The 27,397-nt window shown below is 33.1% G+C and overlaps 1 protein-coding gene across 2 annotated transcripts; it reads left to right on the forward strand.

The window, feature by feature from the left end:
- The first annotated feature begins 5,728 nt into the window (after window positions 1-5,728).
- On the forward strand, window positions 5,729-27,071 carry LOC130448412 (uncharacterized). 2 transcript variants are annotated; one of them, XR_008910332.1, is made up of 5 exons: window positions 7,795-7,886; window positions 12,922-13,234; window positions 16,617-18,311; window positions 23,423-25,488; window positions 25,573-27,071. XR_008910332.1 is itself a non-coding variant. In XM_056785782.1 (4 exons), the coding sequence occupies exons 2-4, from the start codon at window positions 12,979-12,981 to the stop codon at window positions 24,958-24,960; spliced, it is 3,489 nt and encodes a 1,162-aa protein (XP_056641760.1). In that variant the 5' UTR covers window positions 5,729-6,047; window positions 12,922-12,978; the 3' UTR covers window positions 24,961-27,071. The 2 variants fall into 2 exon arrangements, 1 of the variants encoding a protein (XP_056641760.1); XM_056785782.1 differs by lacking the exon at window positions 7,795-7,886 and adding an exon at window positions 5,729-6,047 and having other exon boundaries at window positions 23,423-27,071.
- The last annotated feature ends 326 nt before the right edge of the window (window positions 27,072-27,397 follow it).

Raw genomic sequence — 27,397 nt, forward strand, 5'->3', positions numbered from 1 at the left:
AATGCAATTCCAGTTTTTATCCTGACAATAGTCTTTCAAATCCTCATTATTTCTTTAATTTCCTTCGAAATTTCAATAAAAACAGTTTAACTTGAAGTATTTTTTGTACAGCATAAACAGGGTTTGAACCTGCGACCGGCGAATCCGGAGGTTGACGCCTTAACCCGCTCGGTTTATGCAATTCCAGTTTTTATCCTGACAATAGTCTTTCAAATCCTCATTATTTCTTTAATTTCCTTCGAAATTTCAATAAAAACAGTTTAACTTGAAGTATTTTTTGTACAGCATAAACAGGGTTTGAACCTGCGACCGGCGAATCCGGAGGTTGACGCCTTAACCCGCTCGGTTAATGCAATTCCAGTTTTTATCCTGACAATAGTCTTTCAAATCCTCATTATTTCTTTAATTTCCTTCGAAATTTCAATAAAAACAGTTTAACTTGAAGTATTTTTTGTACAGCATAAACAGGGTTTGAACCTGCGACCGGCGAATCCGGAGGTTGACGCCTTAACCCGCTCGGTTAATGCAATTCCAGTTTTTATCCTGACAATAGTCTTTCAAATCCTCATTATTTCTTTAATTTCCTTCGAAATTTCAATAAAAACAGTTTAATTTGATGTATTCTTTGTACAACGTGAACAGGGTTTGAACCTGCGACCGGCGAATCCGGAGGTTGACGCCTTAACCCGCTCGGTTAATGCAATTCCAGTTTTTATCCTGACAATAGTCTTTCAAATCCTCATTATTTCTTTAATTTCCTTCGAAATTTCAATAAAAACAGTTTAACTTGAAGTATTTTTTGTACAGCATAAACAGGGTTTGAACCTGCGACCGGCGAATCCGGAGGTTGACGCCTTAACCCGCTCGGTTAATGCAATTCCAGTTTTTATCCTGACAATAGTCTTTCAAATCCTCATTATTTCTTTAATTTCCTTCGAAATTTCAATAAAAACAGTTTAACTTGAAGTATTTTTTGTACAGCATAAACAGGGTTTGAACCTGCGACCGGCGAATCCGGAGGTTGACGCCTTAACCCGCTCGGTTAATGCAATTCCAGTTTTTATCCTGACAATAGTCTTTCAAATCCTCATTATTTCTTTAATTTCCTTCGAAATTTCAATAAAAACAGTTTAATTTGATGTATTCTTTGTACAACGTGAACAGGGTTTGAACCTGCGACCGGCGAATCCGGAGGTTGACGCCTTAACCCGCTCGGTTAATGCAATTCCAGTTTTTATCCTGACAATAGTCTTTCAAATCCTCATTATTTCTTTAATTTCCTTCGAAATTTCAATAAAAACAGTTTAACTTGAAGTATTTTTTGTACAGCATAAACAGGGTTTGAACCTGCGACCGGCGAATCCGGAGGTTGACGCCTTAACCCGCTCGGTTAATGCAATTCCAGTTTTTATCCTGACAATAGTCTTTCAAATCCTCATTATTTCTTTAATTTCCTTCGAAATTTCAATAAAAACAATTTAACTTGAAGTATTTTTTGTATAGCATAAACAGGGTTTGAACCTGCGACCGGCGAATCCGGAGGTTGACGCCTTAACCCGCTCGGTTAATGCAATTCCAGTTTTTATCCTGACAATAGTCTTTCAAATCCTCATTATTTCTTTAATTTCCTTCGAAATTTCAATAAAAACAGTTTAACTTGAAGTATTTTTTGTACAGCATAAACAGGGTTTGAACCTGCGACCGGCGAATCCGGAGGTTGACGCCTTAACCCGCTCGGTTAATGCAATTCCAGTTTTTATCCTGACAATAGTCTTTCAAATCCTCATTATTTCTTTAATTTCCTTCGAAATTTCAATAAAAACAGTTTAATTTGATGTATTCTTTGTACAACGTGAACAGGGTTTGAACCTGCGACCGGCGAATCCGGAGGTTGACGCCTTAACCCGCTCGGTTAATGCAATTCCAGTTTTTATCCTGACAATAGTCTTTCAAATCCTCATTATTTCTTTAATTTCCTTCGAAATTTCAATAAAAACAGTTTAACTTGAAGTATTTTTTGTACAGCATAAACAGGGTTTGAACCTGCGACCGGCGAATCCGGAGGTTGACGCCTTAACCCGCTCGGTTAATGCAATTCCAGTTTTTATCCTGACAATAGTCTTTCAAATCCTCATTATTTCTTTAATTTCCTTCGAAATTTCAATAAAAACAGTTTAACTTGAAGTATTTTTTGTACAGCATAAACAGGGTTTGAACCTGCGACCGGCGAATCCGGAGGTTGACGCCTTAACCCGCTCGGTTAATGCAATTCCAGTTTTTATCCTGACAATAGTCTTTCAAATCCTCATTATTTCTTTAATTTCCTTCGAAATTTCAATAAAAACAGTTTAATTTGATGTATTCTTTGTACAACGTGAACAGGGTTTGAACCTGCGACCGGCGAATCCGGAGGTTGACGCCTTAACCCGCTCGGTTAATGCAATTCCAGTTTTTATCCTGACAATAGTCTTTCAAATCCTCATTATTTCTTTAATTTCCTTCGAAATTTCAATAAAAACAGTTTAACTTGAAGTATTTTTTGTACAGCATAAACAGGGTTTGAACCTGCGACCGGCGAATCCGGAGGTTGACGCCTTAACCCGCTCGGTTAATGCAATTCCAGTTTTTATCCTGACAATAGTCTTTCAAATCCTCATTATTTCTTTAATTTCCTTCGAAATTTCAATAAAAACAATTTAACTTGAAGTATTTTTTGTACAGCATAAACAGGGTTTGAACCTGCGACCGGCGAATCCGGAGGTTGACGCCTTAACCCGCTCGGTTTATGCAATTCCAGTTTTTATCCTGACAATAGTCTTTCAAATCCTCATTATTTCTTTAATTTCCTTCGAAATTTCAATAAAAACAATTTAACTTGAAGTATTTTTTGTACAGCATAAACAGGGTTTGAACCTGCGACCGGCGAATCCGGAGGTTGACGCCTTAACCCGCTCGGTTTATGCAATTCCAGTTTTTATCCTGACAATAGTCTTTCAAATCCTCATTATTTCTTTAATTTCCTTCGAAATTTCAATAAAAACAGTTTAACTTGAAGTATTTTTTGTACAGCATAAACAGGGTTTGAACCTGCGACCGGCGAATCCGGAGGTTGACGCCTTAACCCGCTCGGTTTATGCAATTCCAGTTTTTATCCTGACAATAGTCTTTCAAATCCTCATTATTTCTTTAATTTCCTTCGAAATTTCAATAAAAACAATTTAACTTGAAGTATTTTTTGTACAGCATAAACAGGGTTTGAACCTGCGACCGGCGAATCCGGAGGTTGACGCCTTAACCCGCTCGGTTTATGCAATTCCAGTTTTTATCCTGACAATAGTCTTTCAAATCCTCATTATTTCTTTAATTTCCTTCGAAATTTCAATAAAAACAGTTTAACTTGAAGTATTTTTTGTACAGCATAAACAGGGTTTGAACCTGCGACCGGCGAATCCGGAGGTTGACGCCTTAACCCGCTCGGTTTATGCAATTCCAGTTTTTATCCTGACAATAGTCTTTCAAATCCTCATTATTTCTTTAATTTCCTTCGAAATTTCAATAAAAACAATTTAACTTGAAGTATTTTTTGTACAGCATAAACAGGGTTTGAACCTGCGACCGGCGAATCCGGAGGTTGACGCCTTAACCCGCTCGGTTTATGCAATTCCAGTTTTTATCCTGACAATAGTCTTTCAAATCCTCATTATTTCTTTAATTTCCTTCGAAATTTCAATAAAAACAATTTAACTTGAAGTATTTTTTGTACAGCATAAACAGGGTTTGAACCTGCGACCGGCGAATCCGGAGGTTGACGCCTTAACCCGCTCGGTTAATGCAATTCCAGTTTTTATCCTGACAATAGTCTTTCAAATCCTCATTATTTCTTTAATTTCCTTCGAAATTTCAATAAAAACAGTTTAACTTGAAGTATTTTTTGTACAGCATAAACAGGGTTTGAACCTGCGACCGGCGAATCCGGAGGTTGACGCCTTAACCCGCTCGGTTAATGCAATTCCAGTTTTTATCCTGACAATAGTCTTTCAAATCCTCATTATTTCTTTAATTTCCTTCGAAATTTCAATAAAAACAATTTAACTTGAAGTATTTTTTGTACAGCATAAACAGGGTTTGAACCTGCGACCGGCGAATCCGGAGGTTGACGCCTTAACCCGCTCGGTTTATGCAATTCCAGTTTTTATCCTGACAATAGTCTTTCAAATCCTCATTATTTCTTTAATTTCCTTCGAAATTTCAATAAAAACAATTTAACTTGAAGTATTTTTTGTACAGCATAAACAGGGTTTGAACCTGCGACCGGCGAATCCGGAGGTTGACGCCTTAACCCGCTCGGTTTATGCAATTCCAGTTTTTATCCTGACAATAGTCTTTCAAATCCTCATTATTTCTTTAATTTCCTTCGAAATTTCAATAAAAACAGTTTAACTTGAAGTATTTTTTGTACAGCATAAACAGGGTTTGAACCTGCGACCGGCGAATCCGGAGGTTGACGCCTTAACCCGCTCGGTTTATGCAATTCCAGTTTTTATCCTGACAATAGTCTTTCAAATCCTCATTATTTCTTTAATTTCCTTCGAAATTTCAATAAAAACAATTTAACTTGAAGTATTTTTTGTACAGCATAAACAGGGTTTGAACCTGCGACCGGCGAATCCGGAGGTTGACGCCTTAACCCGCTCGGTTTATGCAATTCCAGTTTTTATCCTGACAATAGTCTTTCAAATCCTCATTATTTCTTTAATTTCCTTCGAAATTTCAATAAAAACAGTTTAACTTGAAGTATTTTTTGTACAGCATAAACAGGGTTTGAACCTGCGACCGGCGAATCCGGAGGTTGACGCCTTAACCCGCTCGGTTTATGCAATTCCAGTTTTTATCCTGACAATAGTCTTTCAAATCCTCATTATTTCTTTAATTTCCTTCGAAATTTCAATAAAAACAATTTAACTTGAAGTATTTTTTGTACAGCATAAACAGGGTTTGAACCTGCGACCGGCGAATCCGGAGGTTGACGCCTTAACCCGCTCGGTTTATGCAATTCCAGTTTTTATCCTGACAATAGTCTTTCAAATCCTCATTATTTCTTTAATTTCCTTCGAAATTTCAATAAAAACAATTTAACTTGAAGTATTTTTTGTACAGCATAAACAGGGTTTGAACCTGCGACCGGCGAATCCGGAGGTTGACGCCTTAACCCGCTCGGTTTATGCAATTCCAGTTTTTATCCTGACAATAGTCTTTCAAATCCTCATTATTTCTTTAATTTCCTTCGAAATTTCAATAAAAACAGTTTAATTTGATGTATTCTTTGTACAACGTGAACAGAATTTGAGCCCGCGACCGGATAATCGGGATGTTGACGCTTTAACTCGCTTAGCTAACGAATGCAATTCAAGTGGTGGGATATACTAACAGTAATTAGCCACAAAGTAGTATTACAAACAAACATACAGGTGAAGCTAATACAAGCGTGTTAAAAAGTGCAATTTTTTCCAAAATGTTTTATTTTTCCACAAGGTGTCACAGCTGTAATTTTATCTAAAAATTGGAATAATTTAGTTAAATTATGCAATCAACCAAATCGCAACTGATTTTCTCAATTAATACGTTGTTTAGGGCAAGTACGGGACTGTAAAGAATAACTAAATAGATAACAAATTATCTGAACTGAGATAAGATTAAAAAACAAAACCCACCAAAGTAAAACATTTCAACATATCGGAATCGTATATTCTCCATTGCTATTGCCGATTTTACAAAATGTATTTGATCAGTTTTCGCACCAGACATTACCCCATTTAAACGACAAACAGAAAAATCGATTTGACCTGACGTGGTGTTTGAAAATAGGTTTTGTTGAGCGCGAGTGAACATCATTTCAATATAACCATAAATAAAAGTATTTTGAATGGAACACCTCGAGATATTTCAATCATAAACTCTATATTGATCATTCTCATTTGATTTCGTGAAAGTTTTTTGAGAAATTTTGGATTTTAGCGGGTAACAAGTGATTTCACATATAGATAGAGGTACGTGTGTCTTTTTCAACACTATTTTTGTAGTAATATTAGATAATAATCCACCGTTTTTTTTATGAGAGAAAATTTTTCAAAATAATATCACAAATTAATCTTCTAAACTACGAGATTGATTATAAATTGTTATAATCTTATTTGAGAGACCAAAAAAGGGGGTAAAAATAAAACAAATAAAAAATTCTACATCCCACAGCCCCTTTGGAGTGGTCAAAAGCCATTTGTAGGGGTAGAAACACTGAAATTTGACATATTTATAATAGTTGTACACTTCTTATCAACATTTTCTTTTTTATTGTCATAACTTTGGAACGTCTATGGGTATTTTATTTTTAACAAACTATTACGAAGATTTTATCTATTATCTCAATATGTTTATTCATATCCGCATTAAAACTCGATAGATAAATAATATTTTGATAATATTCAAAGCGAAAGTTTCGCATTGTTGAAATACGTTCAGTACGTTCTTATTATTAGAAGTTGGAAGTTGTATGTACGATCGAAGTATCTGGCGCCATCTATTTACGAGATGTGATACTATTATTTTTGAGGTTAGAAATTTCGATTGTTATAGCAGCAAACAATGATCAAGACGATCACTTTCACTTCTTCAATCTTGATTTGACAGCGATATAAGTGAAGAAGATTGACCACTCAAGGCCGATGGCGGTTCAAATACCATCGAGACAAACGTCAAGAGCCGACCGCCGTTGCACAACGTGTCGTCATTCATTTTTTGGCGTGGGAAGGCGTTAAACACACGGACATTTTTCGGCGTTTACCAAAATAAGTTCGGTATTGAGCAAATGGACCGAAGGGTTCAAAGATGGACGCGAAACCGTCAAATATGAACCGCATGATCGTCGACTGCGAACCAGAACCACACCAGACAATATTCGACGCGTGTGGGATGAAGATTAGAAAAATTTTTGTCCAACTTGGCATTAGTGTAAGTAGTGAAGAGGCTACCATCCACGAACATCTTCAATATTGTAAAATAACGTCAAGATGGGTTCCCAAAAAATTGAACTTTGAGCAAAAATTCATACAATTGGTTAGGTTTTCGATTTTTAACGACAATCAATAAAAAATTCGTCTGAATTTTTATTTTTATCGATATGAAATTAGTTTGTTTGACATGAAACTCGATTAGAGTTTCTCTATTGAGAAAATATGTCCTTACAGGATACACACTCTTTGTAAGTTGATTTTAGTTTATACACTCGCGAGCAAGAAAATTTTTCTTGCTCTCCAACAATATGTGATGATCGGTAACCATTCTTTTGATGTCTGTTTGCAATAGTCCTGATTAGTGGTAACTGATCCTTGTAAATTGTTGTCTACTCGACCCACCACTATCAGTTAGCCATCAAACGTCAAAAGATACGCATACAAAGGACACAACAAGTGATAAAGCTGTTCAAGTGGTCACCCTATTGTCGCAGAGACTTTTGATTTTTTCACTCACGAGTTTATGTGAAAAAATTCTTTCTTTTATATAATATCTACTTTCGATATTGCGAACAATTCGTATCGTTGTATTTTAGAGACAATTCTGAGTAAATTAAACATTAAAATAATCAAACCGTCCAACTTGTGTAACCTTTTATAACCTTTATTTTATGTACATACACAGACAATCACTGATAATTTTTTATCAGTGTACACAGGTAGGCATATCTAAACAAAGATAAGATATAATAAGTATTTAAAAAAAATCTTCAAATCTCTATTACTTCTAAGTACATGCAGCAGTATTTAGTAAGCAATCACACGATAAAGTTCGTGCTTGAACGATTTGAGTTTATGAACTTGATTCAGTGTAAAAAGGTCAGTTAATTTTTTTATAAACCCGAAATTACCGAAATTTTAACACATTGTACGAAAATATGATATATTTCATCATAACAGAATAATTTAATCACCAAATAATTTGCTAATTAATAAGTTTTGTTTTTACAAAAGTTGTACATTGATATTATAATGTTTTTCTTTTTTATCTATACGATTTCTATTCGTGGCGTGAATTATTAAACACTGTCTCTTACGTTCTTAATTTATTTGAACACTATTCACTACACTAACTTATAATAATTCACTTATCACTATCACTTAACTAACTAATAATTTATTCAACAGTTTATTATAAACTGAATTATACTGCGCTACACAAACTGCTTATATATCCCAAAAGAATTCTAAAACTTTCTAGAAAATAAAGAAACAATGTAAATAAACCGCCTGCTATAATAAAAAGTTATATAAAAAAACTAAAATCAAAGGCGCCGTATTCGCCGAATTGTTTGTAGCAATACTTTCAAAATTGCCAATCAATAGACGACAAAATAAACGCAAATATACACTCGTGAGTAAAAAAAATCGTTTCATGCTACACCCCTACAGTCACTGGACATAAAACTGAACGCAAAATTGTATTTTTCTTAGTAAAATCTTAAATATCATGACAAAATGGAGTTGATGGATTCATTGTCAGTACATCCCTGAAAATCGGGCCCTCACTAGTGTTCCAAGTCCAATATGAGCTCAGAGAAACGCGAGAAGTGGCTGTTGATGGTTGGACAGCCAGAAGCCAAAAACGCCAGCTACTGGCCCCAAATAAACCCCAGCTCGCTGAGCAGTCCGTTTACGCTTTTACCAAGTTATTTGGACTGTCGAACAATGGGGCTCCGTTCTCTAATCAGACGAAAACAAAGTGTGCCTGCGTGGTAGCGATAGAAGAGGAGAAGTCTGCAGAAGACCTTCAGACAGATTCGCAGTGCTGCATAACGGAAAACGTGACTTTAGTAGGAGATTCCTGGATGGTTAGGGCGAGCATTTCAAAGGAAGAAAAAGTTGTTTTTTATTAAAATTTTAGGGGATTACGACGTTCCCTACGATAGTTTCATCGGCGAAAACTTCATCCTAATGCAGAACAATGCCGGTCCACATACATAGGTTCCGTACGGCAGTAATTACAGGATGTGGAGCTGCACCAGCTGCTGCTACTCTGTATTGACCTGGTCGACAAAAACTCTTTGTGACACAGTCGGTTTCTGGACGAATGCCTTTGTCGGGGAATATGTTATCGTCTTCCAAGCCGAAGAAACCCAGTAATCTTTATCTGCTCAAACAGTAGAGCTGCCATAACGGTTTGTGCTAATTCACTCGCTCAAATGGGATAAGCAAATCAACCAATTGATATATCTCGTCTTGTTTCGCAAAAAAGTGTTTCGAACTAGAGTCTCGTAAATTTTTAATGTTTCCTCAACACGACGCGTTTTACTCTTCCTTACAACATCAGATACAGCAAAAATGGACATGCCTTGGGTCATTTTGACCCAGTTGGTAGTAGTTAAGTTCATCTACTATTATACGATATTCGAGATTTTTGCGAGACTCTCTTGTCTTGCAACGGAAATTTATAATATCGTCTCGATACTCGTCTCGAAAACGAGATTATCGTGGGCAACACTGTATATATTGAACGTATTCGATAATTATTATTGTGGTACGTCTATGAATCATCGATTTCCTTTCCTCTTGGATCCGCAAAGGTCTACGTTTAAAAATATGAGTCACTCTATACAGGGTGTTCCGGGACTAATACAGCTATTAAGAAAAATTTTATTTTAATTATTAATGTCTTCCAAGTTTTTCCCTAAGCTAATAATATGATCTTCAATAGTATGTAGTACAAATGTTTATTTATGTTTTTGTGTTTCAATACCTCTTGTAAGTATATTCAATAAATAATTACGATTTATGGTAATTTTCTTCAGAATGTCTCTTTATGGTGAACGTGAATGTACACGTCTCCTAAACCATAAATTTCATTAAATTAAGCAAATATTACCTTTTTGTTAAAAAATCGTTTGAAAATTTCACTTCTGCTACCTTTAGATTGTACAGGTTGTCCCTGTAAAAGTTACGGATTGTTAACCGTTGACATACGTATACATCCATTAAAAGAATTTTTTGTATCAAGTTCCGGAACACCCTGTATATATATTAGTTATCATGTACCGGGTAACCAGGATAGAGATAAAAAATTATAACAAAAGTGGCCGTGAGAAACACGTGGAAATTATTTTAAGTTCATCACTAAAGGGCGAATTTGAAAGTATAGAATAGAAAACGCAATTTTTTTCAAAATTTGCCAAATCAATTGGGGGAGAGTGGGAACTTTGTTATGGTCCGGTTTTGCTTTGCCGATTTTTATAAACTTGATGTTGTTTGAAAGAGTTTTTGTCAAGCAATACAAAATATATAAATTCCAAGCAATTTAATCAGCAAGGTGAATGCTAGAGGGCGTTGTTTCCTATATTTAGAAAGTGAATTTGAATTCATTTAACATGAATATTGAAAGAGAAATTTTTAAAAATTTAAGGTTTTTTATATGGTGTTTTTTTTTTTGTTAGTTTTTATCGTTGTCGTATGACACCCCACCATTTTATTATACGCTATAAACGATACAAATTTATTTAAAGGCAATATTAGTATTCTCTTATCTAAACAAGGAAAATTCTTATCTTTCTTATCAAGAGATATATAGCTATATATGATTAAAACGTACTCTATTGCAACACGTAATTTAATTATCTTTATATATATATATATATATATATATATATATATGTATGTACGAGAAATATAGTAGGGTTGAATTTAGTATAATTCAGCTTATCGTTTCGATGAGTTCGTACTTATCGAAATTATATCAAAAGATCATCGAGCTTCAAGGTTTTTGACAACTAATCAGAGCATGCAAAATATATTAACTGATTAGATTAGATAATCGCTATTTTCGGGATGAAATATTTCTGACATGTGAAGTATCGTAAACTGTCATTTTTATGACATTCCCGCTATGATTACAGCATAAAATAAGAAATACGAGGTGTAGCGCGAAAAGTTTTGACTAGAATGTGGCATTTCCAATTATACCGGGACTAAATTTCAACGTCCTAGTCTTTAGAACAAAACAACATATAACATCACTCAATAATTCGTGTGACTGACATATAGATAGCGCTGTCATTGTCAAATCCATATGACGTTTATGTACAAACTCATCATTGACTTCAAAAGAGTTATCAGGACTCTGCTCCATCGAAAAGAACCATTGTGCAGTGTTTGGCCATGTTTACACGTAATAAATCAGATTTTTTGCCACGATACGTGACAATAGATGGAACATGGATCCTTCACTTCACTCCGGCAACAAAACGATCATAATCAGAGTGGACTGTAGCCGATGAACCACGTCCAAAGTGTCCAAACAGTCAGATTGCAAGGTTATGACTTCAGTATTTTGGAATGCGCGTGGAACATTGTTCATCGACTATCTCCAAAAGGGCAAGACAATCAGTAGAGAATACTACATAAAGTTGTTGGATCGTTTGAATGCAAAAATCAAGGATAAACGGCCTCATATGTCGAAGAGAAAACCACTGTTTCATTAAGACAATCCACCGATTCACAAATCGATGGTGACGATTGTTACATTGAACGAATTATACTTCGAGTTGATTCCCCATCCACCGCATTGTCCAGATTTGGCCACCAGTGACTACTGATCTCAAAAAAATGCTCACTGGTAAGAAATTCAGTTCAAACGAAGAAGCAATTGCTGAAACTGAAGCCTATTTTGAGACAAAAGACAAATCCTTCTACTAGAACGGCATCGAGATGTTACATTGATGAATAAAATCGATTTTGGCAATAAATATCTTAGTCACAAGACTTATTGACTGATGTGTCAGTAAAATAATACTGAAGCAGGTCGTATAGTCAATCTCCAACAAAGGGCAGACAATTGGAAAATTTGTTTAGATGTAAATTGATATTAAAAAAAAATTACCGGGAAAAACTTTTTTCACAACGTGAACGGGATTTGGACCCACGTCGGCCGATTCGGAGGTTGACGCCTTAACCCGCTCGGCTAACGAACGCTATTAAAGTGGTGGGATATACTAACAGTAATTATCCAGCTTTTCTCAATCTTCGTTTTACTATAGAAGTACTCAAAGGCTTATCGCTAGATTCATTGATTGGTTTTTCGAGATCGCCCTGATCGTTTTCTATCGCCAAAGCTCTTGGTGGATGCATATTTTTTCACATTTTTGTCCACGATACGTCGAGGTATTTTAAATTCAGCGGTAATGGCACGGTTAATTTTGCCTAGGCTAAGAGACTCGCGATTAATGCAAGAATTTCAACCGATAGTTTCTTGGTGCAAAACATTTTGAAACTCGCAAGTCTGAATTTGCGACACTATAATTTTTGGTTTGTATGACACCGTTTCGACCTTCGCTTATGGGATGGGCAAAATTTTTTGACCGATAGTGTATTTTATAAAATCTAACGAAAGAATAAAGTGAAATTATTTGCGATAATATTCGAAAAGAAATCTCATAAATAGACACAAATTTGTATATGTAATCTTTCGACAAGACTCGTATATAAATGAAAAAAGTTTCTCTTCTGATATTTTTGTTTCCCGTGGTTGTTCATTGAATATAAAAGCGATTGAAATTTGTTTTAAAAGTTTTTATTAACACTCATTTGTTCTTAATTACTCTCTATATTGAAACCAAATCAAAAATTTAACACATGATTTACCCTGTAAGTTTTTAATCACCGGCACCAACAATGCTGTTTACAGTCGTGTAAATATCACGATCTTTATTAAACTACTACGTAAGGAGGTTTATCAGTGAATTAGCCATATTTTTTTACAGAAAATGCTAACATTGCCCAATGTATCAATAACCAAACGATTGTTCATCAACCATTAACGTGATGTATTCAATTTCTAGATGAAGGAAAATTATATTAAATTACTGATCTAATATTTTTGTTTCAGTATCGATGTTAAAAATTTGAATTAAGAGAAGAAAATATGGTCTGATGAATATGCAAAATGAGTATAGAACATTTCAAAAAAAGACTGATTCAAAAACACCAAAAACCCCTATTGGAAGCACAGACTAATTCAGTTAGGGAAGAAGTTGATGAAGAGACTTCTTCAAATTCGTCTGGAAGCTCGACGGTGTCGAACGACCAAAAACAAGAAAAGAACAAACATAATACCATTCAAACCAAGGTGGCCAGAAAGAGAAACGTCTGTAGAAGTAAATTCAGACATAATAGTTTGACGATATTTAAGCTTGGTACAAGTAAGTATGTTCTATTTTTGAATTAAATTCGATTTTGTAATTAGAAGGTTGATTCCTAGTCAATATTTTGTCATATATCATCTACTTCACTATCTTCTAAATACATCAAGAAACTTATATAGATATATTTTGATTTTCTTTATACCTAACAAGGTATCATAATTTATTTATATTTATATTCTTACCTATTTGTTAAAACCGTTGTGATCATTATTAAATTTACATTCAACACTAAACATGATCTACATTGAGTGTTTTTGAGATTCAAACAATTTATAATAATTATTATAATTTAATAATTGTGAATTCCTCATCACATGTTTACATTTTCAAACTACGTGAAAAAAACATTTTCGTTTCATATAAGAAATGTCATCATTTGAATATTGACGTATGTCATCAGTTTTGCTAACTAAAGAAAACAAAATTCACTACAACTATATTACCAAATATTCTAATCCTCTTCGGTTATAAATATTCTCATTAGCTGTAAATTTCTCATTGGTAAATTGATTTCAATGAATATTATAAAAAACAAATGTTAATTTTTGAGGTAATATACTATTATTAATTTAGTAAAAGCGCATGACTTACCAGACCATTTTTTTGACAGTAATAAATTATTTTCACTAGATAACGGATTTTTAAAATGTTTATTGTATGGTAAACAGTAATAAATCGTTTATTTTTACGTAATTATTTCATTGACGACATCGATTTAACCAATTTTTTCATTACATGTAATTAATAATTCCAAATGATCTATTCAAATTATGTGTTGTGAATCTTTACATTTTCATATTTTATGATAAAAATTCAGCGTGTAGGCAGCACTGTCAGAATAAAGGCCTGGCTCGCCTTCTTTTTTTTTTTACCTAACGGATGTTGTGTAGGTTGCATATACGTAACAGAAGTAACTGAATATGATATTAAAAGAGTCTTCTTGTCGATAAAACAAGAAGATATGAGGTTAAATGGAAACAAACACATAAAGAATTGAATAATAAATGGAAAAAATCCAAATTGATAATTGTAAATCTAGTATAATAACGTAAAACTTTTTTTATGAAGTATAACAGATGCATTAGCATATTGAAATCAAGTATATATTATTCAATCTTATTTATCTAGTTATGATAATTATCCAAATTAGATCAAATAGCTTTCAAACAAAAAAACTTCGCAGTTATATAATATGAAGATAAACAAGTTAATCTAATCACATAAATCAAAAAATAACCGAGGGTATAAATAATTTATACATATTTATCAAAAAAAGATAAGATGAGCATTTTGAATCTTTGATAGATTGAATTTAGTTAACGTGGTGGGTTGGTATCTGTTGTATATCCAATAAAAAAATTATCAATTCAGCTCATACTGATAATAAAAAAATTATAAATAAAAAGTGCTTCATGAAAAAATAAACAAGGCTATAAAATAAATACGATTAGATTGGAATCCAAATTCTTTTGTATAACTATACAAGGTGATTCATAAATAATTGTTAAATATTTGCACAGAAATTACCGTACCGGGTGGGCAACTAAAAATTACTGTGTGAAATAATAAACAAGGCTATTAAATAATTACGATTAGATTGGAATCCAAATTATTTTGTATAACTATACAAGGTGATTCATAAATAATTGCTAAATATTTGCACAGAAATTACCGTACCGGGTGGGCAACTAAAAAGTGTCGTGTGAAAAAATAAATAAGACTATTAAATAAATACGATTAGATTGGAATCCAAATACTTTTGTATAACTATACAAGGTGATTCATAAATAATTGTTAAATATTTGAACAGAAATTACCGTACCGGGTGGGCAACTAAAAGTTACTGTGTGAATAAATAAACAAGGCTATTAAATAAATACGATTAGATTGGAATCCAAATTCTTTTGTATAACTATACAAGGTGATTCATAAATAATTGTTAAATATTTGAACAGAAATTACCGTACCGGGTGGGCAACTAAAAATTATTGTGTGAAAAAATAAACAAGGCTATTAAATAAATACGATTAGATTGGAATCCAAATTCTTTTGTATAACTATACAAGGTGATTCATAAATAATTGTTAAATATTTTACACAGAAATCACCGTACCGGGTGGGCAACTAAAAAGTGTCGTGTGAAAAAATAAATAAGACTATTAAATAAATACGATTAGATTGGAATCCAAATACTTTTGTATAACTATACAAGGTGATTCATAAATAGTTGTTAAATATTTGAACAGAAATTACCGTACCGGGTGGGCAACTAAAAATTACTGTGTGAAAAAATAAACAAGGCTATTAAATAAATACGATTAAATTGGAATCCAAATTCTTTTGTATAACTATACAAGGTGATTCATAGAGAATTGTTAAATATTTGCACGGAAATCACCGTACCGGGTGGGCAACTAAAAATTACTGTGTGAAAAAATAAACAAGGCTATTAAATAAATACGATTAGATTGGAATCCAAATTCTTTTGTATAACTATACAAGGTGATTCATAGAGAATTGTTAAATATTTGCACGGAAATCATCGTACCGGGTGGGCAACTAAAAATTACTGTGTGAAAAAATAAACAAGGCTATTAAATAAATACGATTAGATTGGAATCCAAATTCTTTTGTATAACTATTCAAGGTGATTCATAGAGAATTGTTAAATATTTGCACGGAAATCACCGTACCGGGTGGGCAACTAAAAATTACTGTGTGAAATAATAAACAAGGCTATTAAATAAATACGATTAGATTGGAATCCAAAACGTCGTAATTCCTTTATAAACCTATACAAGGTGATTCATGGAGAATTGTTAAATATTTTTCAGAGAAATTACAGTACCGAGTGGGCAACTAAATAACAAATTATATGTAACAAATCTAACAATTAACAACTCTTATGACTGACTACGTAACGACAGTAGTTTCATTTTCTGCCATTGCCTGTCGTATTATTCCTATCAATATATCAGGATTTGTTTGATCTAAAAAATTCCGAAAATATTTGGAACATTCCACATTTTAGTTTCAACCTCCAACACTTGAGGAAGATACTTCTTAAGCGGATTAATGATAATGTCAATAACTTCATTATCTGTCTTGCCAAGCCACGTTCGCCCTGGATGTTCACGTGCTGATCACGCACTGATCATTGTTTTGGTTTACTATTTGTCTTTGATGGACTTTAATAGTTCGTAATGTAAAGTTCCTTGAAAGATCTATAATTAATAGCAATCATAGTGGTAAAACATCTCAAAGTTCTATCGTCAAAACGATCTTTCACCACTATACACTGTATGGAACAATTTTTGTACTATTTCAAAAGATTCATAAAATTTTATCAAAATTTAATCATTCTTTTGTATCGTTACAGGTGTCCCAACCTCATTGTGCAAATCTAAAGAGCCCTACAATGTTAGTACGGAAAAAAATCTTCAACTTTGTTGCGAAAATAAAGAAGCGCAGTCGAACAACAACAATAGCAATGTCGTCAACTATAATGTCGTTTCTGAAACTAGCAAAACAACCAACAAAGAAGCCATAACAGAACAAATAATAAATTCTATAGATACTAATAAAAACATCCAAAGATCTCAATTATATAATAATAAATTATCAGGAAAACATATTTTACCCGCCATAGTACCGGAAATTAGTTTCATCAATCAAAACAGCTCCATACGAAGATATTCAATTGAAGAAACATCTCGAACTGAGACCAACACGATACGTAAATTACCATTACATCAAACCGCACCAATATGGAACGGAACCACCCAACAACCACGTCTACCAATCCAACGAACATGTACAGAAAGGATTTCACCAGATTCCACATCATCTACCGTGGTAATACCATCGAATTTACCATACAACGACACCAATCCTCCTCCAATAACAAATAAGTGTCCGTACATTCCGAAAAGTTTACCTCTGAACGTATCACTGCCCAGTAATACAACGATAACCCCAATTACACACCCCAACGCATATTTTTCGAAAACCAGCGATCCTCAAAGATACGTCGAGTCCGTATTAACAAAACCTAGCGCCGAAGTAACGGAAACTCCCATAAATTTATCCGTCAAAGAAAATCTGTTGAAATTAATGGATCCGCATTTCTACAGTAAATATCAATATATTTTAGACAATATAACCCAAGGGATAGATGAACTGAAATTAGGATTGTCGCTAAGCAGTAATAGATTCAGTACTTCAATTCAGGATTATCATAAATTACTGAGAATAACGGTAGCTAAAGCGATGTTGCCACTATCGCGCCGATTAATGCGCGTTCCTTTCAACGCCGAAATTTTAGCGATCTTCAATTATTTTTATCAATATTTGACGTTCGTAAAAGTGGCGGTAGACGTTTCGATCGAATTGAAACTATTCATAGACGATTTAATTAACGAAATCATATCTTTTTTAACGAAAACCATATTCAACGACAGCACCATTAACCCAACTTTGAGACGGTATACTATAAAAATATTAACGCACGATTTGGACTCGCAAATACCTTTGCTCAAGGACGTTTTACCAATAATACCAGAGAAATATACGGATCCGAATTGGATGAGGCATTTTTTGAACGCTTTGAAACGAAACGTTCCCAATACTAAACCGAAACCGCCAACGAAAAGAAAACTAAATCATCTACAATCGAATAGCAAACGAAGTACCAACAGAAATAAATCAGTTTTGCCAACAGATAATTATACACCAGAAACTAGTAATATTTTGAGTGTTAGTGATTCGTATTCGGTAAATATTTTAGATAAACCCACTGTAATCGTACAAGATGAATCAATGGAAGTCACGGTAACCGATAAAGATACGCTGGTCGATAAACGAGATAATACTAAAGAAATACCACCGAGTGAAATGGATATTAAAAAAGAATGGTTTAAATGTGAAAACGGCGTTACTGAAGATTTGAATTTGTTCAAAGAACTTTTGAGAAACGAAGACAAAGAAGTTTATAAGAAAGTTTTAGAGAAACTTGTAGGATTGAAACAAACGACTTTATCACACGAAATCATCACCATCGACGACGAAGAAGAAGGTAAGTCATTAATTATGTAAAAAGTGTTTCTAAAGTAATCTGTTGCTAAAAAATAACGATATGTTTGGTGAAAAGTTTTCGCCCACTCTATGTTATTGTTTAGATATTGAAATTTTTGATTAATCGATTTTGGCATGCTCTGTGGCAATTTCGACAAATACCAGTCGTCTATTTGGTTCCATTCGTTATTCAGGATATGTTGGACGACTGCGAGGATCAAATTATTATTTTCAGAACATTTTTACTTTATATTTCTTTCGAATACTCTTTGCACAGCTTCGTGAACAAAAATAACGCCTTCAGAATGACAACTCGCAAAGAATCAGTCAATAATGTTTCAATAAACAAAATGGCGGCTTCAAAATAACAACGGGCAGTGTTGAAAAATCATCATTTTCTAATGAAATTCGATATACGGGAGTTTTAGAGGTCACTGATTACGAATCCATTAAATGTTTTTCAATAAACAAAATGGCGGCTTCAAAATAACAACGCGCAGTGTTGAAAAATCATCATTTTCTAATGAAATTCGATATACGGAAGTTTTAGAGGTCACTGATTACGAATCCATTAACTGTTTTTCAATAAACAAAATGGCGGCTTCAAAATAACAACGCGCAGTGTTGAAAAATCATCATTTTCTAATGAAATTCGATATACGGAAGTTTTAGAGGTCACTGATTACGAATCCATTAACTGTTTTTCAATAAATAAAATGGCGGCTTCAAAATAACAACGCGCAGTGTTGAAAAATCATCATTTTCTAATGAAATTCGATATACGGAAGTTTTAGAGGTCACTGATTACGAATCCATTAACTGTTTTTCAATAAATAAAATGGCGGCTTCAAAATAACAACGCGCAGTGTTGAAAAATCATCATTTTCTAATGAAATTCGATATACGGAAGTTTTAGAGGTCACTGATTACGAATCCATTAACTGTTTTTCAATAAACAAAATGGCGGCTTCAAAATAACAACGCGCAGTGTTGAAAAATCATCATTTTCTAATGAAATTCGATATACGGAAGTTTTAGAGGTCACTGATTACGAATCCATTAACTGTTTTTCAATAAATAAAATGGCGGCTTCAAAATAACAACGCGCAGTGTTGAAAAATCATCATTTTCTAATGAAATTCGATATACGGAAGTTTTAGAGGTCACTGATTACGAATCCATTAACTGTTTTTCAATAAATAAAATGGCGGCTTCAAAATAACAACGCGCAGTGTTGAAAAATCATCATTTTCTAATGAAATTCGATATACGGAAGTTTTAGAGGTCACTGATTACGAATCCATTAACTGTTTTTCAATAAATAAAATGGCGGCTTCAAAATAACAACGCGCAGTGTTGAAAAATCATCATTTTCTAATGAAATTCGATATACGGAAGTTTTAGAGGTAACTGATTACGAATCCATTAACTGTTTTTCAATAAATAAAATGGCGGCTTCAAAATAACAACGCGCAGTGTTGAAAAATCATCATTTTCTAATGAAATTCGATATACGGAAGTTTTAGAGGTAACTGATTACGAATCCATTAACTGTTTTTCAATAAATAAAATGGCGGCTTCAAAATAACAACGCGCAGTGTTGAAAAATCATCATTTTCTAATGAAATTCGATATACGGAAGTTTTAGAGGTCACTGATTACGAATCCATTAACTGTTTTTCAATAAATAAAATGGCGGCTTCAAAATAACAACGCGCAGTGTTGAAAAATCATCATTTTCTAATGAAATTCGATATACGGAAGTTTTAGAGGTCACTGATTACGAATCCATTAACTGTTTTTCAATAAACAAAATGGCGGCTTCAAAATAACAACGCGCAGTGTTGAAAAATCATCATTTTCTAATGAAATTCGATATACGGAAGTTTTAGAGGTCACTGATTACGAATCCATTAACTGTTTTTCAATAAATAAAATGGCGGCTTCAAAATAACAACGCGCAGTGTTGAAAAATCATCATTTTCTAATGAAATTCGATATACGGAAGTTTTAGAGGTAACTGATTACGAATCCATTAACTGTTTTTCAATAAATAAAATGGCGGCTTCAAAATAACAACGCGCAGTGTTGAAAAATCATCATTTTCTAATGAAATTCGATATACGGAAGTTTTAGAGGTAACTGATTACGAATCCATTAACTGTTTTTCAATAAACAAAATGGCGGCTTCAAAATAACAACGCGCAGTGTTGAAAAATCATCATTTTCTAATGAAATTCGATATACGGAAGTTTTAGAGGTAACTGATTACGAATCCATTAACTGTTTTTCAATAAATAAAATGACGGCTTCAAAATAACAACGCGCAGTGTTGAAAAATCATCATTTTCTAATGAAATTCGATATACGGAAGTTTTAGAGGTAACTGATTACGAATCCATTAACTGTTTTTCAATAAATAAAATGGCGGCTTCAAAATAACAACGCGCAGTGTTGAAAAATCATCATTTTCTAATGAAATTCGATATACGGAAGTTTTAGAGGTAACTGATTACGAATCCATTAACTGTTTTTCAATAAATAAAATGGCGGCTTCAAAATAACAACGCGCAGTGTTGAAAAATCATCATTTTCTAATGAAATTCGATATACGGAAGTTTTAGAGGTCACTGATTACGAATCCATTAACTGTTTTTCAATAAACAAAATGGCGGCTTCAAAATAACAACGCGCAGTGTTGAAAAATCATCATTTTCTAATGAAATTCGATATACGGAAGTTTTAGAGGTCACTGATTACGAATCCATTAACTGTTTTTCAATAAATAAAATGGCGGCTTCAAAATAACAACGCGCAGTGTTGAAAAATCATCATTTTCTAATGAAATTCGATATACGGAAGTTTTAGAGGTCACTGATTACGAATCCATTAACTGTTTTTCAATAAACAAAATGGCGGCTTCAAAATAACAACGCGCAGTGTTGAAAAATCATCATTTTCTAATGAAATTCGATATACGGAAGTTTTAGAGGTCACTGATTACGAATCCATTAACTGTTTTTCAATAAACAAAATGGCGGCTTCAAAATAACAACGCGCAGTGTTGAAAAATCATCATTTTCTAATGAAATTCGATATACGGAAGTTTTAGAGGTCACTGATTACGAATCCATTAACTGTTTTTCAATAAATAAAATGGCGGCTTCAAAATAACAACGCGCAGTGTTGAAAAATCATCATTTTCTAATGAAATTCGATATACGGAAGTTTTAGAGGTAACTGATTACGAATCCATTAACTGTTTTTCAATAAATAAAATGGCGGCTTCAAAATAACAACGCGCAGTGTTGAAAAATCATCATTTTCTAATGAAATTCGATATACGGAAGTTTTAGAGGTAACTGATTACGAATCCATTAACTGTTTTTCAATAAATAAAATGGCGGCTTCAAAATAACAACGCGCAGTGTTGAAAAATCATCATTTTCTAATGAAATTCGATATACGGAAGTTTTAGAGGTCACTGATTACGAATCCATTAACTGTTTTTCAATAAACAAAATGGCGGCTTCAAAATAACAACGCGCAGTGTTGAAAAATCATCATTTTCTAATGAAATTCGATATACGGAAGTTTTAGAGGTCACTGATTACGAATCCATTAACTGTTTTTCAATAAATAAAATGGCGGCTTCAAAATAACAACGCGCAGTGTTGAAAAATCATCATTTTCTAATGAAATTCGATATACGGAAGTTTTAGAGGTAACTGATTACGAATCCATTAACTGTTTTTCAATAAATAAAATGGCGGCTTCAAAATAACAACGCGCAGTGTTGAAAAATCATCATTTTCTAATGAAATTCGATATACGGAAGTTTTAGAGGTCACTGATTACGAATCCATTAACTGTTTTTCAATAAATAAAATGGCGGCTTCAAAATAACAACGCGCAGTGTTGAAAAATCATCATTTTCTAATGAAATTCGATATACGGAAGTTTTAGAGGTCACTGATTACGAATCCATTAACTGTTTTTCAATAAACAAAATGGCGGCTTCAAAATAACAACGCGCAGTGTTGAAAAATCATCATTTTCTAATGAAATTCGATATACGGAAGTTTTAGAGGTCACTGATTACGAATCCATTAACTGTTTTTCAATAAATAAAATGGCGGCTTCAAAATAACAACGCGCAGTGTTGAAAAATCATCATTTTCTAATGAAATTCGATATACGGAAGTTTTAGAGGTAACTGATTACGAATCCATTAACTGTTTTTCAATAAATAAAATGGCGGCTTCAAAATAACAACGCGCAGTGTTGAAAAATCATCATTTTCTAATGAAATTCGATATACGGAAGTTTTAGAGGTCACTGATTACGAATCCATTAACTGTTTTTCAATAAACAAAATGGCGGCTTCAAAATAACAACGCGCAGTGTTGAAAAATCATCATTTTCTAATGACATTTGATATAAGGAAGTTTTTGGGGTCACCGATTACGAATATATTAACTGTTTTTCAGTAAACAAAAAGGCGGCTTCAAAATAACAACGCGCAGTGTTGAAAAATCATCATTTTCTCATGAAATTTGATATACGCAAGTTTTTGGGGTCACCGATTACGAATCCATTAAATGTTTTTCAATAAACAAAATGGCGGCTTCAAAATAACAACGCGACGTATTGAAAAATCATCATTTTCTAATGAAATTCGATATACGGAAGTTTTAGAGGTCACTGATTACGAATCCATTAACTGTTTTTCAATAAACAAAATGGCGGCTTCAAAATAACAACGCGCAGTGTTGAAAAATCATCATTTTCTAATGAAATTTGATGTACGGAAGTTTTTGGAGTCACTGATTACGAATCCATTAACTGTTTTTAATAAATGTTAATAAATCATTAAAAATTTGGTATGCGACGGTTTTCAAAGTGGTCAATTACGAATACGTCAACATTTTTTCATAGAACAAAATGGCAACTGCAAAATGGCGGCCAATAATGTTAAAAAATTATTATTTTGTAGTAAAAAAAGATCTCTGATTAGGATTATTATTTATTAGCATGATAGATACTAGAAATTTAAAAATTACGAAATCAATTAGAATATTTCAAAATATCAATTTCAAAATTATTTTTTAGATACTTCGAAAGAAGACACGTCGATCGTCAAGTCCGAAATCAAAGATAATTCATTTATTGAGAAAAGATCACCTTCAGATGTTGTAATAATAGAAGTTGACGAAGAAAATCATAGTATTGGAAACAATGCTTCAGATAGTAATCAAAATTATATAAAAAATATCAAAATACCTTGTGGAACACAAACACCACAAGAAGTAGAAACGTCTAACAGCAGCTCGAAGATATTGAAAACTTGTAGTGTTCAATCAGAAATAAACTTACCTAAGACAAACAACAACAAAATAATAAATTTGGTATCACCAACACATTATAACGGAATCAAAAATATTGAAACAGTTTCCTCGAAATCATATCCAGAAAAAACAAACAAACAAACACCACTAATTGAAACTATAGAATCCAACACGACAAAAACGTCGATGAATACTGGAAATCTGTCTGCGTTAAAACCGGAAGTCGAAGATATTTCTTCAGATGAAGAAGACAGAAAACCGTTTGTAAAAACAATAGGTTACGATTGCACAATATCCGATCCAGAGAGATTCTTCGAAAACTCCAATATACATATTTGCAAATTAGTATCCACTAGTGAACCTTGTATAAAACCAGATCCAATACCGAAATATATTTACACAATGCCAGTAGGTCCGCTAACACCATTACAAACGGAAAAAAAGAAGAATATCATCGAATTAAGCGAATTCAACGAAACTAAAAAATCATTGACGTGTAGACTGAAAATTAACAACGAACCTAAAGTGTGTACACCGAGATTATACTCCGTGGATTCCCCAAATCAAAGCAACACTCCCGAGAGTATATCGCCGTCGGATTTAGTTACCGAACATTTGGGTACGTCAGGAGCAAATTGGAAAAATTGGATAACCGAAGAGCGTAACAAGAGTTTTCTAACCCAACGTCGTTTATCCGAAAGAAGACAATCCATAGAAACTATCAGCAGCGTCGGAAGCGATTATTCCCCGAGCGTAGACCACGAAGAAAATTACGTGAAAATTAGAATAGAAAAAAAGTGGTACAGAATCAACAAGAGTGTAATGGAGTGCATTCCTAAAGGAAAAATGACGTACGATAGAGAAAAAAATCATTTAGTCAGATATTTCGACGACGCACAAATAGAGCAATTCATAAAAAACGTCAATCTCGATTTAGTAGCGGCTTCGGATTTTTTCAAGAAGATGAGAGAAAGAGTCGGAGGTTATTTGTGCGATAATATATTCCTGACGCCTTTCGAAGTTCCCGAGAATAACGAAGTGATCCAATTATCGAATGATATTAGTTTCGCCAAAGACGATAATATATCAGATCCGGAACTGTACGTCGAGGAAGTCGAAAAAGTCGAACGGTTCGTACCGAAGGACTTTTTCGGTTTTTACAAATACGTCACCGGGTATCAAATCATACACAATCACGATCCGATTTCGTTCCAGATGTTTTTGACTATGCACAACACTAATCGGATCAAAAGTTTCTACAGAAGGTATTTATTATCAATTTTAGAAAATAAATATGTGTGAGTAGGTTTAGGTTGTTCGTTTTGGATATTTCATTTGATAAAAGATGGTATTTTGATTTGTCTATGGCACATTTTACTATTCAAATACAACATCAAAGAACGCCTCAATTCAAACGTCAAACATTTTTAGGTTAGGTTGATATTTTTATAATGTAATTTCACTAACAGTCGTAATCTCATTATTGCTGAAAAATATCATTGAGGGGCTTATAATACCTACAATGCCGGTCATCAAATACTTTATTAAATCATAATCGGTTTATAAACGTAGATAAAAGTTGTACTTAATACAGGGCCGGAAAGTTTTGCGAATTTAAATAAATAATAATAAAAAAATTCACTCAAAATGTTGAAGTGATTTTAACAGTTTCATATTCAGTTTTATTTTATTTTAGAAAGTTTTACTTGTGAATCAAGTTTATAATATCCGTCTAACTAAACTATATTGAGTAAACATTTTTTCGTACCGTATAGTGGTCAACACATTTTTAAGATTGTGTATAAATTGTGAAACGTGAACGGTAATGAGGTGGGAACATATTCAATTCAAATTTATGACTAATTCTGTTCAGGCCTTTTTTAATCTCTTTTTAAAAACGTAATCTCCTTTCAGCTCATCAAATATGAAGTACAAATCTTCAATCATTCTACCAAAACCCTTTATAATATTGTGATAATGTAAACAATTTGAAAAAGTTAGGTCCGGATCTTTCGTTTCATGTTAAAAAGAAGTTTTTCTCCGCTTTACTCTTTAACTTGAAGAAACATTTATGTGGCGAACGACCTCCAAGAATGCAACAATTAATATGGATATTTTGGTTTGTGATTCTCTTAATAATATAATTCAGATTCTTCGTTTTCCTGGATTCGTAATGAACTTTATTATTTCAAATAGAGTTTTATCGAACTCGGCTTTAACAGAAGTGTCAAGTTTGAAAATGTAGTTTCTCTAAAATGTAAAAAAGTCGATATCTCTAATTTAAACTGACTGTTTCAGATTTAAACTTCGCTTGTAAAATGGGACTAAAAAACTTTTCTAAACAATATGAGAAAATTAACTACCAAATATTTCTTTTGTTATAAAATACCAACTTTTATCAAATGAGTCGATTATAGCAATTGCAGTAACAGATGATTGTGATAATTATGTAAGAATTTATAGATTTATTTATTTTTTAACATTTCACGATGTGTCACGATTATTCATTCACAGTATTGCAAAAATTGGAATGTCATTTAAGACTTTTTTCTACCTTCAGTCTATATATTCGAAGGATCCCAGTCACGTCATTAGTTTTTACAATTTTAATTTTAACAGCACAGATTGAAAACAGGAAGAATGTTGCCAGCAAATTTATTCTTATTTCCTCAATGTATACCCCAGCAATCGTTGAGGATCTCCATATCATTTGATTCGCTTCTAAATTTTCAAATGAAAACGCTGACGATCTTTGAAAGCAGTGACCACTAAAGAGCTTCAAATCGGATGATTTCTTCTTACCGAACGTGTTCATTCTGATTGGATAATACGTTTGTTGTTAACATGTAGTTTTCCGTAATTGAGTTTTGAAAACGGTTTTTGTATCTGTAAGTAAAAAAAAAGTTTCTTTCGAACAGCGCGGTAACTTATCAACCAGCTTGTTGCGCCACTGATGTTTGCTATCATAAATTACAGACTTTTCCTTTATATCTAATTTATTCCTTGCTATTGGTAAAGTTTGCGATTTTCATCTACACTCAATATACAGGGTGTTCCAGGTCTCCTCGTTTCTAAGTTATAGGTCTTTAAAGTTGAGGAATTAGTGTTATTTTTTGCATCAAGTCCCGGAACACCCTGTATTTTCAATTTGTTTCTATAATTTACAAGACAATTTTCTTTCTCAAATAAGTAGATTTAGCTACAACTGTATTGTAAGCCTTGACTGAAGTAGAAATATAATTTGTGAATCGAAATGGCTATCAATTACCCTTATGGGTAATTTCAAAAGAAGATGCTATGTATCTGTAATACCTACATAGAATGGTGGTACTTAAATTCATAATTTATTGTATACTTTTTGATGTGTGTGTACTTTTTATACTTTTTTTTTAATAAAATGTTTAAAATACAAAGGTTTGTCATTTGTTTCCTTTAAATATAAAAAAAAATGTTAACAATCATTAAATCATTTACTGAAAATTGAATTTATAAATTGTGGAATAAACATCTATAGACACGTCAATTTTCCTATCAACTTTTCATGGCAAAAGAGGTTCATATGGTTTTTATTGATAGGATATAGAGGATCTATAATCTTTATCCATTTAAACAGCTAAGCGATGTTTAGTTTCGACGCTGCATCAATTCAAGATGACGTTCTACTCAAAATAGTACCACGTCAACATAAATTGCACATTAAACAAGGTGAAAAATGACACTATAAAATGTAAGGTTATGT

The sequence above is a fragment of the Diorhabda sublineata genome, chromosome 8 (assembly GCF_026230105.1).
Source record: "Diorhabda sublineata isolate icDioSubl1.1 chromosome 8, icDioSubl1.1, whole genome shotgun sequence".
In the NCBI taxonomy this organism is placed as follows: Eukaryota; Metazoa; Arthropoda; class Insecta; order Coleoptera; family Chrysomelidae; genus Diorhabda; species Diorhabda sublineata.

What these genes read in the sequence shown, in the direction of transcription:
- LOC130448412 (XM_056785782.1), top strand. Translation starts at nt 12,979, where the DNA reads ATGAGTATAGAACATTTCAAAAAAAGACTGATTCAAAAACACCAAAAA. An exon ending in GATATTTAAGCTTGGTACAA is followed by an intron (nt 13,235 to 16,616) that starts GTAAGTATGTTC and finishes GTATCGTTACAG; the next exon opens with GTGTCCCAACCTCATTGTGC. An exon ending in CATCGACGACGAAGAAGAAG is followed by an intron (nt 18,312 to 23,422) that starts GTAAGTCATTAA and finishes ATTATTTTTTAG; the next exon opens with ATACTTCGAAAGAAGACACG.